The 13,534-nt window shown below is 39.6% G+C and overlaps 1 protein-coding gene across 4 annotated transcripts in view; it reads left to right on the top strand.

Moving 5' to 3' along the window:
- Positions 1-13,534, top strand: part of LOC311084522 (phosphofurin acidic cluster sorting protein 2) — a 68,997-nt gene that overhangs the window by 46,768 nt on the left and 8,695 nt on the right. The window contains exons 12-19 of one of the 4 annotated variants that reach the window (XM_084116623.1): positions 196-317; positions 3,557-3,689; positions 3,788-3,892; positions 7,667-7,773; positions 7,890-8,044; positions 9,233-9,343; positions 9,433-9,535; positions 11,534-11,566. In XM_084116623.1, coding sequence (XP_083972749.1) covers positions 196-317; positions 3,557-3,689; positions 3,788-3,892; positions 7,667-7,773; positions 7,890-8,044; positions 9,233-9,343; positions 9,433-9,535; positions 11,534-11,566 — 869 coding nt within the window. Of the gene's footprint in view, positions 1-195; positions 318-3,556; positions 3,696-3,787; positions 3,893-7,666; positions 7,774-7,889; positions 8,045-9,232; positions 9,344-9,432; positions 9,536-11,533; positions 11,567-13,534 lie in introns of all 4 variants that reach the window. The other 3 variants (XM_084116622.1, XM_084116624.1, XM_084116625.1) reach the window with 3 other exon arrangements.

The raw sequence follows: 13,534 nt of genomic DNA, 5'->3' as shown, positions 1-13,534 counted from the left end.
CACTTAATCAGTTATAACAGTGTGTGGAAGTCACACACACACACACACACACACACACACACTCTTTCAGACACACCACGATTCTGCTTTGTGGCTAAGTGGCCGTCTCCACGGCAACATGATGATTCCCGTGGCCGTGCGAGCCCTTGAGGAGAGGGATGCGTGTTCCCGGCTGATGTTTGTCTCTGCACGCAGGAGCTGGTGGAGGACGAGGCGACATGTGACGCCAACATGAGCTGGGACGCCAGCGCAGAGAAGCTAGCAGGAACGGTGGGCAAACTCTGCAAGACCGAGTCGCAGACGCTCATGTCGCCTAGGTAACACACACTCTCGCCTTCCTGCTCTCCTTTTCCATCTGTTTCACATCACGACCTCTCACACAGCCCCGTAGGCGCTAGTCTTCACCGCTGAATTAAAGATAGAGCCTCCGGATGTGCCCGCACGTGGATGTTTCTGTAACTACAGGCACTTTTATGTGCCAGGGGTTCATTTACTGTGTATTTAAGGGTTCGTTCACTCGAAAATGATTCAAGTCTTATTCACTTACCCTCAAAGCAAGACTTTCATTCATCTTCGAAATACAGATTAGGTTTGTTTGCTTCCGTTTACCATATTTGAAATGCTCTATGCATGTGCATTGATCAGTGTTTATATATGAAGAAAAGCCTTCATTAAATCTGTCATATAAAGCGATCATATCTTTTCAAAAGCCTTGGATTCTTTTACTTTTTCAGTGTGTTTATGAACTTTCTGAAGCATCACAGTTTTGGTGGTTGTGAAGCTTTGGGGGTGTTGATGGACTCGATCTACTCCATCTGTGTTTTGATCACCGTTCTGAATCCCATCTGGATGTAATCTTTGATAAAAACGTGATTTTCTTTTTTTTTAATGAAACTATCCCACGTTCAAGTGTTGAAAAAAAATAATATATATATATATATATATATATATATATATATATATATATATATATATATATATATATATATATATATATATATATATATATATAAAATAAATATATATAAAAAAATATTTTATTTTTTTTAAAGCAGAGAGTCTGTTCTTTCTTTTGATATATTGCATGTTCAGATATTCATACAACTAAATATTCTGGGGGCCATGACAGTTTTGTGAAAATGACCAAAAGCGGGGAAAGAGTTAAAAATATCTTCTTTTGTGTTTTGAAGACGAACCAAAGACTTATGGGTTTGAAATAAAATGAGGTGAACTAACCCTTTAAAAAAAAAAAATATATATATATATATATATTTTTTTTTTTTGTTATATAAAGGACTTTTTTATTTATACAAATCAAATAATTAATTGTTTAGACTTTAAACATGTCCTTAAAAAATCATATAAAAATCTAAATAATCTGTGAAACAGACATAAACCAATATTTATTCTGTGAAAATGATTTATATTGATATATATACATTTTTTCACAAATTACCCTAAACAACATTTTTTGCCAAGATAAAGGTGAGCATCGTTACAAATTAAGTATCTTTTCTAGATACATTAGACATTAAGTGAAACCAATTTAGCGACTTGATTAGTGACTTTTCAAACCCTTGTAGACTTTTTCTTCTTCAAAAAAACGACTAGTGACGAATCTGGCGACTTTTTGGATTGCTGGGAATCAAGTCATTCATTATATCATACACATTCTGTTGTCTGACAGAAAATATATCATTGAGTAATTGAGAAAATGACAGTATGTGAGCACAGATTAGGTGAGAAAACAGATGTAAAGTGCAGGCAGTCGGTGCATTACATCATTTTGACGCGACTTTTTGAGCATGCTTCAGATACTTTCTATTGGAAACAGTTGGAAACACTTGAAATGGACTATTTTTGATTGGATGGAAGCAAATCAGCTGAATGCTTGCAGTCGGTTGTAAGAAAGGGGCGGGGTTTAAGCAAACACAATGATTGGAGAAGTCCTACGTACATCACCTGAGAGAAAGTCTGTCGTTTCACCGTCATTTTGAATGAAAAATAACTCGTGAATTGTTCACAATAAGCTCAATAACATGCATTAAGAAAATAGACAGGGTGAATTGTCATTTCATGCTGACTTGGGAAAAAAAAAAAACAATGTGAAAAGTACGTTTTAAGCAAGTTTATTTTCTGAAAGTCCACAGGACAGAAAGAGTTGAAGAAACACCCATCTGTTATATTTCTCTAGTGGTCCATCACGTTTGTTCTTCCATGTCGTTTTCTAGCCGGTTGTTCTCTGTTAGATGGCATATGTGTGTGTTTGCATTGGCTAATGAGCTCATTAAGACTCAGTCCCCGAGCGAGGGGCTCACAGACACTTTAGTGAATCTGGAACGCAGCAGCGCATCAACGATTCGCCTCTTTTGAGCTTCTTTTGTAGAGCCTCGGGAGGCAGAAGATGCCACAAACTGGGTATTATAGAGCTACTGATCTTAGTTCAGACTGAAAAGACAACTGGAAGCAGCAAGCGTCCTTCATCTATTGAATACTCTACATTTATTCCACCTAAACCAGTTTGGACCATCTAGAAACCAGTTTCCATGATCTAAGGGTGTGTTCACACTCTGGTGTGATTGCTCTGTTAGAGCGGTTCATTTAAATAAAGTTGTGTTCACACTTGTAGTTCGGTTCGCTTGGTTTGTTTAGTCCGAACCCCCCCTCCAAAAAAAGCATTTAGTCCTGGTCCGCTTAGCGTTCACATTGGCATTTTAACACTGAACCTAAAGATACCGAAACTAAAGGCATAAGGATACATTCACAACCCAACTGGTTGACTTTTATTATGTCTATTTCACACTGGAATTTATCGAACATCCAAAGCAATGCAGTTTTCTGGGCTAAATGAACTTGTTGTATGTGCGTAGCTACATATAGACACATCTGAATTTAGCTTGGTTTTCCAGCTTAAAGGATTAGTTCACTTCAGAATAAAAATTTCCTGATAAATTACTCTCCCCCACGTCATCCAAGATGTTCATGTCTTTCTTTCTTCAGTCGAAAATAAATTACGTTTTTTCTCCATATAGTGGACTTCAACGGTTATCAATGGTTTGAAGGTCCAAATGCCAGTTTCAGTGCAGCTTCAAAGGTCTCGACTCGATCCAGCCGAGGAATAAGGGTCTTATCTAGCCAAACGATTGGTCATTTCAACGTGATTATGTAATGCGTGGTGCATCGCAGAGCTAGTGCAAGACGACGAGCATTTGTGATTAAAAAGTATATAAATGTTTATTTGTAGAGACTTTGAAGCTGCACTAAAACTGCAATTTGGACCTTCAACCTGTTGGATCCCATTGAAGTCACTATATGGAGAAAAATCCTGGAATGTTTTCCTTAAAACCTTAACCTCTTTTCGACTGAAGAAAGAAAGACATGAACATCTTGGATGACGTGGGGAGAGTAAATTATCAGGAAATTAAATTCTGAAGTGAACTACTCCTTTAAGTCCAAAAAGTCTTGCAGGAACTCTAATAAATCTGAGGGTTAGGGATGTGCTGGCCGCTCTCCTTCCAGCAGTTGTAACATGTCTCTCTCCTTGTTGGCTGGCCAGTAAAACAGACGGTAAGCTCCAGCGGCGTCCGCGCAGCACGTCCATGAAGGACAGGCAGAACTCTAAAGCTCAGAGTGACCGCACCAGCAGCATCGAGAGCGAAACCTCGCCAGAGTCCAGACTCATCACACAGGTTTGTGTAAGTGTTTGTGCCTGACGGTAGAAGAACAAAGAAAATATTGAAAGACAAATTAGTTCTCGTTTTCTGACCCAACGTCCTTCTTGTTGCAGCTCCCGAGGAAATCAGTGTACGATCAGCTCAATCAGATCCTGAACTCTGACGAACATCTGCCAGAGAATATCATCCTTATTAACACTACAGACTGGCAGGGGCAGGTGCGTGTTTTCTACCATGAGTTTGTTTTTATATATATATATATATATATATATATATTTGGGACTTGTTTTCCAATCAACATACTGAAACATCCTTAAAACAATATACATGTACTTGACAATTAAAATTGTGTAATGAGATATGACTTGTTTTCATAGAATATATCTTGAAATAAGTTTATTATTCTTACCCTGTTGGCATATATTTGTTTCGTTTAAAGTGTGATCCTTACTAAATTTGGTACATTGTGTTCTGAATATGTTTTTGTAATTTTGTATATCAATGAAATGTATCTTGTTTCGATGTTTTGTAAAAATTAATTTAATGTTTTTAACAAAACGAAAATACCAATTAAAAATATTATTTTGTGTGTATTTTAGGGTTATTCCAAAAACAGGTGATTTTTAAATCCAATTTGAAAGATTTTTAGCCAATTTTGTAGTAAATTAGTGTGTTAATGTTATATGTTAGTGTTTAGTAGTGTTTTTTCTTGCTAGTTGAATGAGGAATCAACTAGTCGATTCCACTTCCTTAGTTGGAATACGACTGTTAACGCCAGTTAATTTTGACAGGTTATTTAGCAATAACTAAATAACTAAGCTAACTAAATAACTAAGCTACTTTTAATGATAATTTAATGCTCATTTTTCTCCAAATTTCCAGTTTTCAATAATCATTTGTTCTTTATACAATCATGGTAACATGGTTCAGATATATATTCATTCCATTTTATATATGCTTATTAAATTATATATATAGTATGTGTGTGTGTGTGTGTGTGTATCTGTGTTTATATTTATGTTCTGGTTTTGTTGTCAAAGACTTTTAGTTTGCTTTTCTTTGTGTACTGTGTTCCCACTCATCCTTTGTTGTCATGGATATTCATTATGTTATTAATAAGTGCACAGAGTTCATTATCTTGTGTATATAAGACCTTCAGTTTTCTGTGTTCATTGTCTGGTGTTGGTTGTGTTTGAGTACACACTGTTATGTGATTCTCGTTCATTACTCCTCTCTTGTGTTGTTTAATTAAAGTTAAGCTGCTAATAGATCCGCTTGCCACGTCTCATCTTCTCCCTCAACCCGAGTGTGACAGAACACTAGACTAACAGAAAGAATATGGATCGAGCAGCAGACTTCTTCTCCCTTGCCCGTGAAGATCTCCCTATATTGGATTATTGAAATCATTGTTTTGGATTAGGGCGAACTATTACAGCCAACTATTGCAGTGTTTGCAATGTACTTACCCCATGATGTTCTCGTCCATCACGAACCCCGCAGAACCAGAACCCACGCCCACCAACAGAGAAGAAGTATTTACCCACCGCAGATCTGTAGCCAGTGTTAACGCCCACCACGGACCCTATGCCAGAGCCTATGCCTGCAACAAAGCCAAAACCTGCAGCCACGTCCATCCCCGAGTCGAAGACCGCCGCCCAGTCTGACCAGGTGTCTGAGCCAGCTTCTACAAATGTGCCAGTGGGAGTTTTAGCCGAGCTAGATGAGGACGATCTTCCTCCGCTAATCCCAGTCAGTTTCATCACCTAGCATTAAGTGTTCATCGCCATCCTCTGCCTAAACCAGTCAGTCCTTCGGCCCCGCCTTCGCTGGCTCCCTCCAGTCCCTCTTCTCCTCCTCTGTTGACTCTACCCTGCAATTCGTATCCACCTAGGGTCTTACGTGCACCAGCTATGCCGTGGCAAATGGATTCCCTGGCTGTGCCTCGGGCCATCAGGCCCTTATCTTCACCTCGGCCCATCGACCAGTCGGCTCCACCTTGGCTCCTCGCCCCCTCAGCTCCACCAGGCTTCCTCGTCCTTCTGGCTTCACCTTGGCTCCTCGCCCCCTCAGCTCCACCAGGGGCCGCCGTCCTCGCGGCTCCACCGGGTTTCCTTGTGGAAAGGAAGTTCTCGCTGCTCCACCTTGGCTCCTCGTCCCCTCAGCTGTACCAGGGACCGCCGTCCTCACAGCTGCACCTTGGCCCATCGACCAGCTCCACCAGGGACCGCCGCCCTCGTGGCTCCACCAGGCTTCTTCGTCCTTCTGGCTTCACCTTGGCTCCTCGCCCCCTCAGCTCCACCAGGGACCGCTGTCCTCGTGGCTCCATTGTGCTTCCTTGTGGAAAGGAAGTTCTCGCTGCTCCACCTTGGCTCCTCGCCCCCTCAGCTGCACCAGGGACCGCCGTCCTCACGGCTCCACCAGGCTTCTTCGTCCTTCTGGCTTCACCTTGGCTCCTCGCTCCCTCAGCTGCACCAGGGACCGCCGTCCTCACGGCTCCACCAGGCTTCTTCGTCCTTCTGGCTTCACCTTGGCTCCTCGCCCCCTCAGCTGCACCAGGGACCGCCGTCCTCACGGCTCCACCAGGCTTCTTCGTCCTTTTGGCTTCACCTTGGCTCCTCGCCCCCTCAGCTGCACCAGGGACCGCCGTCCTCACGGCTCCACCAGGCTTCTTCGTCCTTCTGGCTTCACCTTGGCTCCTCGCCCCCTCAGCTGCACCAGGGACCGCCGTCCTCACGGCTCCACCAGGCTTCTTCGTCCTTCTGGCTTCAACTTGGCTCCTCGCCCCCTCAGCTGCACCAAGGACCGCCGTCCTCACGGCTCCACCAGGCTTCTTCGTCCTTCTGGCTTCACCTTGGCTCCTCGCCCCCTCAGCTGCACCAGGGACCGCCGTCCTCACGGCTCCATCAGGCTTCCTCGTGTAAAGGAAGTTCTCGCTGCTCCACCTTGGCTCCTCGCCCCCTCAGCTCCACCAGGGACCTCCGTCCTCGTGGCTCAGTTTTCAAAGACTTTTAGTTTTTCTTCGTGTCCTGTGTTTTCGCTCATCCTTTGAGGTCATGGTTATTCATTACATTATTAATTAGTGCACAGAGTTTGTTATCTTGTGTATATAAGACCTTCAGTTCTCTGTGTTCATTGTCTGGTGTTGGTTGTGTTTGAGTACACACTGGTACGTGATTCTTATTCATTACTACTCTCTTGTGTTGTTTAATTAAAGTTAAGCTGCTAACAGATCCGCTTACCACATCTAATCTTCTCCCTCAACCTGAGTGTGACATACTGTATATATATATATACACACAAATGATTACATACAATTAAATTATATTGTATATATATATATATATATATAATAAATGTATGTGTATGTATATATATACACACATACATACATACATACTGCAACAATTAAGCTTAGTTAGTTTCTCTTTCATGGACTCATTACGTTCTAGTTTGACTCCATGGTTACTCGTCAGTTTCCTCGTTTTATAACACCTGTGTTTAGCCAATCATCTTTGTTTTCACTTGGTATATATTTGCCTGTGTTTCTGTTTTCATTTGTGTTTGAAAAGTTTGGTTACAGTTTATTCTTCTGTAAATAAAGTCTATTTTGTATTCATCTTCCTCGTCCGACCTGTTACCTACATCACGCTTTGCTGATGCGTGACACATACGTGTGATTACATAATACTAAAAAGAGAAAAGAGGAGACTTGATTTGCTTGTCCCAGAGTTCACTGTTTGATTTATTGACTCGTACATTATTTTAATAAGAGGTGGTTATGGTGGTAACAGGGCTGACGCATTAACCTGGGGACACAAAGTGTTTTATCACTTCTTTGGATTACTTTGGACATTTGTCTTTCCCTGAGGCAGACGTGTGCCGCTGGAATAGCCATTATGTACATCGCCGTCCTCATAACTTGTTTCTTTTTTGCCATCCTCACAATTTCCCTCGTGCTGCTCTCTGACCTGTGACCTGTGTTTCTGTGGCAGTATTTGAATGAGATTCTTCAGGAGCACAAGCAGCCTATTGTGTCCACCGTTTCCCCCGCAGACGTTCAGGCCGCCTTCAACACCATCGTCACCAGGATTCAACGATTGTAAGGCCACTCAAATTCCTCACTGTCCACTCACAACACAAGAATAAACCCTAGCTTGCTTCATTATAAGTTTTTATTTTGTCTTAGTGAGAACTGATTTTGTAAATCTCATACAGCTGCAACTGTAATGCACAAACACCACCAACCATTAAAGTGGCAGTGGCGGGCGACCAGAGTTACCTCAGCACGGTCCTACGCTGCTTTGTGGAGCAACTCGCCAACAAGACGCCTGATTGGTTGAGCTACATTCGTTTCCTGGTCATTCCTGTCGGTAAGCAGAATAAAGCATCTGCAGCGCGCCACAAAATTAACTCTCAAAAATATACATAACTCTTAAAATTCCTCTCAAAAACATACACTACCGGTCAAAAGTTTAGAGCTTTTGAAAGAAGTCTCTTCTGCTCACCAAGGCTGCATTTATTTGATCGAGAACACAGTAAAAATAGCAATATTGTGAAATATTATCACAATTAATCATTCTGATATGTTGATTTGGTGCTCAAGATACATTTCTGATTATTATCAGTGTTGATGCTGCTCCATATTTTTGGTGGAAAAAACAAATCCTCATATTAGAATGATTTCTAAAGGATAATGTGACTCTGAAGACTGGAGTAATGATGCTGAAAATTCAGCTTTGATCACATTTGATTACAATTTACTAAATGTCACACAAGGTTGAAGGAAGAACAAGAAGATGATGATGATGATGATGATGATGATTGTCATCATGTTTCAAAAGCCTTTAATAATCCACTTCAAAGGCAAACAAACAAAACAACCTCTAACATAGACGGTGACTGGACAAAGAGTGATTGTGAGGGTACAACTATTAAGAAAACACAAACACAAACGAGATGATAAATCAAACACAGCTGAAACACATAACTCATAATGACGTAACCAAGGATACAAACGAGTGGTGGGAAACTAAGACAAAGGAGAACATGTGACTGAAAAACAAACTAAAAGTCAGTAAAATGAAACTAACTGAACAGAACTGTGACAATATTGACATAGAAAACAGCTATTTTAAATTGTAATAATATTTTACAGTATTACTGTTTTATGTTTGATCAAATAAAGGCAGCCTTGGTGAGCATTATTATTATAATTTCACAGTAGTGTAATTTTTTTAATCTAATTTTCTATATATTCTATCATATGTTAAAAATATGTATTTGTATAGCTGCTTTTTTCAGTAAAACTGTATATATGTCAGAAAAACGGCTTTACAGCTTAATGGGAGGATTCCAACTATTCAATTAAACCCTGTATTATGTTCATAATAGAGTTTCCACCCTGTGGGTGATATTATTTATGGGCCAAAGCCAGTTTGTAGTCATATCTGGTGCTTAGCAGGTGTTTATTTTGGACTTTGGTCAGATGTGAAAGACAATCCTTTTATTATGTGGTGTTTCTTCAATATGAGCAAAATGTACTTTGTTTTCTTTGAAAGGTTGTCATCCACTGGCCAAATACATCTCAACATTTGACAGTAAGTTCTGTAACATCTTCATGGACGCAGGATGGCGGGACATTTTCGGGAGGTTAGAAGCTCCCACTTCAGGTTAGAGCGTCTGCTAATATGATTTGATGCCTTTATTGTCTGATTTGATGCTGTGCCTTAAAGCGTGTGATGTTTGGAAATGTCCACAGATAATATTGATGTGGCCGGACGCGTCTCACAGTATCTGGCTGGAGCGAATCTCTCCCACCAGTTCCCTATTTCTGAAGCAATGCTTACCTATAAACAGAAAAGGTATTGTCTTGCATGTGTGTGTGTGTGTGAAGATCTAATTAATGATGTAAATGTGAGGTATGTGTGATACTTAAATGTACTTTATGTTTATTCACCATCTAGCCAAAAACACAGTTGTATAAAATTTGTTTCCATGATGATGTAAAGAGTTAAAGGGATAGTTTACTCAAACATGACAATTCTGTCATTAATTACTCACCCTCATGTCTTCCCAAACCCATCAGACTTCTTATCTTCAGAACACAAATGAAGGTCTTTTTGATGAAATCTTAGAACTTTCTGTACTCTTCAAAAAAAGTTCATAAAGAGAACATAAGAGAACATATTGATCGCTTTGTATGATGAACCGATTGAATTTAGGCTTTTATTCACATATAAACATTCATCAACTCACACATCAGTTATAGACGGAAGCTCAAGCATGTTCGCTTGACGAGCGAGAACCAATGAGGTTCATTCTCGTGTTACGCAGCACGTTTGAGCTTCAGCAAGAACCAATGAGGTTCATTCTCGTGTTACGCAGCACGATTGAGCTTCAGCAAGAACCAATGAGGTTCATTCTCGTGTTACGCAGCACGATTGAGCTTTAGCAAGAACCAATGAGGTTCATTCTCAAGTGTCAAGCAGATTCGGTTGAGCTTCTGTTTATGTTCGCTATCAATGTTTAAATGTGAATAAAAGCCTAAATTCTGTTCATCATATAAAGCGATCGAGTCTCTTCAGAAAATTTGGACCAAACTGCTCAATTCATATGAATTAGCTGTCAATGGAGAGACAGAGAGCTCTCAGATATCATCAAAAGGATCTTCATTTGTGTTTTGAAGATGAAAGAAAGTCTTATGGGTTGGGAACGACATGAGGGTGAGTAATTAATTACAGAATTAAAATTTTTGGGTGAGCTAACCTTTAATCTTACAAAAATTATCAAGAAAAATGATCCAGGTCAGATTTCACCCCAAATTTAAAGAGGTCATATTATGCCCTTTTACAAAGTCTTGATTTTGTTATTGGGCTCTACTAGAATAGGTTTTCATGCTTAAATGTTCAAAAACAATTATTTTCCTCATATTCTCCATTGTTGCAGCTCCTTTCTCCCCAGTCTGTCAGTAACGCTCTGTTTAGTTCCCGTCTCTATGAAGCCCCTCCTCCTGAAAAGCACACTGTGCTCTGATTGGTCGGCTGGAGCAGTGTGTTGTGATTGGTCGAGGACTTCCAGTGTGTTTGGGAAATGTCCCGCCTCTTACCATAACCACCAGTTTAACACACTACTAACTAACTCAACCAGGCCCCGCCCCTTTATTCTGCATATTAATTATTTAAATGAGGAATATTGTGACGTGTTCGTTCCCAAAAGAAACTCAAGACTACAATGGAGTTCAGAAACACTGACACTGATATAGAGAAGAACTCCCGCTGGAGGGACTTTGCGCTTTGTAACTTTGCAGAGCTTTTTCATGCTCAAACAGCAACATTACACACATTGATTTTAGGAAGATTAAAAATGTTTTCATGAAAAGAATTTATTGGATTCTTCACTGTAATAATTCTTTATTACATTAAAGAAAAAAAACAATTGACACTTTCCACAAAAAAAAAGCTGTAATGAGGATTTAGGGAAAATGTGCTTGATTGTCATAAAATAATCCTAATGTTCCTAAAAGACTTAATCTCCTTAATGAAAAACATTAATTATGATTTGTTTTTACTGCACAATATAAATCAGTTCTTATTTGTTTTGGTTTTGGGGTGAAATGTGACAAGGACATGATTTATGAGATTAATTATTATGGGGATCATAATCATTATAGTCAATTAGTCCATAAAGTAGATCAGACAAAGCCTCTTATAATCAGTTGCTCTTGCATTTGAGTTAATGTTTCTCTAATTATGTCACTCATTTGTTTGATTTGATTTGATTTTGTCATTGAGAAGATGTGTGTGGAGGACGGTGCAGTAACTGTTATGCTTTGGGTCTTTTCTTTTGTTTTTGCCTTCAAGGAAGAGAAGTTTGTATTTTGATTTTTACATCAGGTACCTAATCGTGTGTTTGGGTTGACGTCCATGTTTGCTGTGGTTTAAATCACTCATGCTCTCAGTGTGTTAACCTCACACACCTGTCTGCGTGACTACTAGTTTTTGCTCACTCTATGTGTTGTGTGTTTTCATAACTCAAGTCTTTTTGTGTCTTTAACTGGTTTAGTTTGGTTTAACAGGTCTGAAGTAAGAAATGGTTGGTGACTAACTAAGTGAAGTATAGGGTGGTGTGGGTTAGTGGTTGTAAATGTGGAAACTGAAAGGTTGCGGGTTCAAACTTGCGAGTGTGTGTTAGTTGAGGAACACTTGAAGATTACTTGTTGTTAATATTTGGAATATTTGGAGCGATCAATTTCATGAATGTGTTCAGTACTCAACTTATGTATAAGGCATGCAGAATCATGTTTTTACCACTGTCGGATAGTGCTAATTACTGTTATGAAAACCAAATATTAGATGAATAACGAAGCACTGGAACATAAATCTGTGATAGTCTGCAGTTTCCCAGCCGAAGGACGAGCACAAATACGAAAGGTCACACAACCAATTATCACTTTAGATGTAGCAGAATAAAATAGAGAAAGGAGAGATACAAAGAGAAACGCAGGGGATGTGATGGAAGACCTATAGAGAGAGAGACGGACAGATGGACAGAGCCGTGACATTTTCAAAACCAGTTCAGACACAGTGAAGCTTTTATTCAGAGTCAGGCTTGTTTTTTGGACGTCTCGCTTGCATGGATCTACAGTAATCTGCAGAGGAACCCCACAGCTCCAGCTGTTGTGCTGTTTTATATGGCGAAAATATTAAATATCTATGTGTAAAATGGCATCTTAACACTTTTAAGCCGCAGTCACACTAGAGAAGACGAGACACCGCAACCGTTTGTAATATGACGTCTTTTCCATAAACATACATTTAAAATGTAACAAATAATAATAAACCTAGAAAATAAGAATTGTACACAATCTACTCCACTCAAAAGTCTGCGTTGTTTTAATTCAGCCAAGAGGTCGCGCCATGACTTACCGATCTTCTAACAGTCGCTTGAACTTTGGAGAGCGACAAAATTCGAAACGTCTTGTGTTTCCGGTATCCGTCATTCGGATGAATGGAAGTCAATGGAGTGAAAAGTGTAGTATACGGCCCTTAAGTATGTGGGGTTTCAGTTGTTCCTCCATTTTTTTCGTACATTTATAATACATTTTAGCACGAAAGCTGTTGATGAACCATAATTTGTTTGTAAAATTTTTATACACATGGCTAATTAGATCTATGCAATTTTAACTTTTCTTGAAAATGGTGTTTTTTGAAACCATATGAATACAAAGAGAACTTTTTTTGTTGATTTTTTGGTAACACTTTATTTTACAGTGTCCTTGTTACATATGTTACAAGTACTTACAGTTAATTATGCATAATTACATGCAACTAACTCTCAACCAAACCCTAATCCCACCCTAACCCTATAGTAAGTACATGTAGTTAATTATTATTACTCAGTACTTAAATATATAATTACACTGTAACAATGACTCCTTAAAATAAAGTGTAACAATCGTTTGTTGTTTCATCATGGACACTCTTAAATGCCATTTACCCAATTGGTAGAGTTTGTTTGTTCACGGCTACAAATTTAGGAAATAAATGTTGAGGTTTGAGACGCCTAAAGTAGAGCTTTCTCCAGGTTGTGATTGGTCATTGTCTATGTTGGTCAGGCATTCTCTTCCGCTGTAAGTGGGCGGTTCTTGGCTTAAATAAACCACAATGGCTGCGTTTACATGTAACCAAATCATCCGTTAGTAATCGGATCGACGGCTCAGTCAAGTAAACACCTTAATCGATCCGATTGAGCTCGATCCCAATGAAATTTCGATCGGATTGAAAAGGTTGGTTTATTCCTTTTCTAATCCGATCCAGAGAACATGTAAACACTTGATCGGATTGAAAACCGAAACTGAAGGA

The sequence above is a fragment of the Abramis brama genome (assembly GCF_963993115.1).
Source record: "Abramis brama genome assembly, chromosome: 6".
NCBI lineage: Eukaryota > Metazoa > Chordata > Actinopteri > Cypriniformes > Leuciscidae > Abramis > Abramis brama.
Note: the sequence above shows the minus strand (reverse complement) of the source record. Positions and strands in the feature narration are given on the sequence as shown.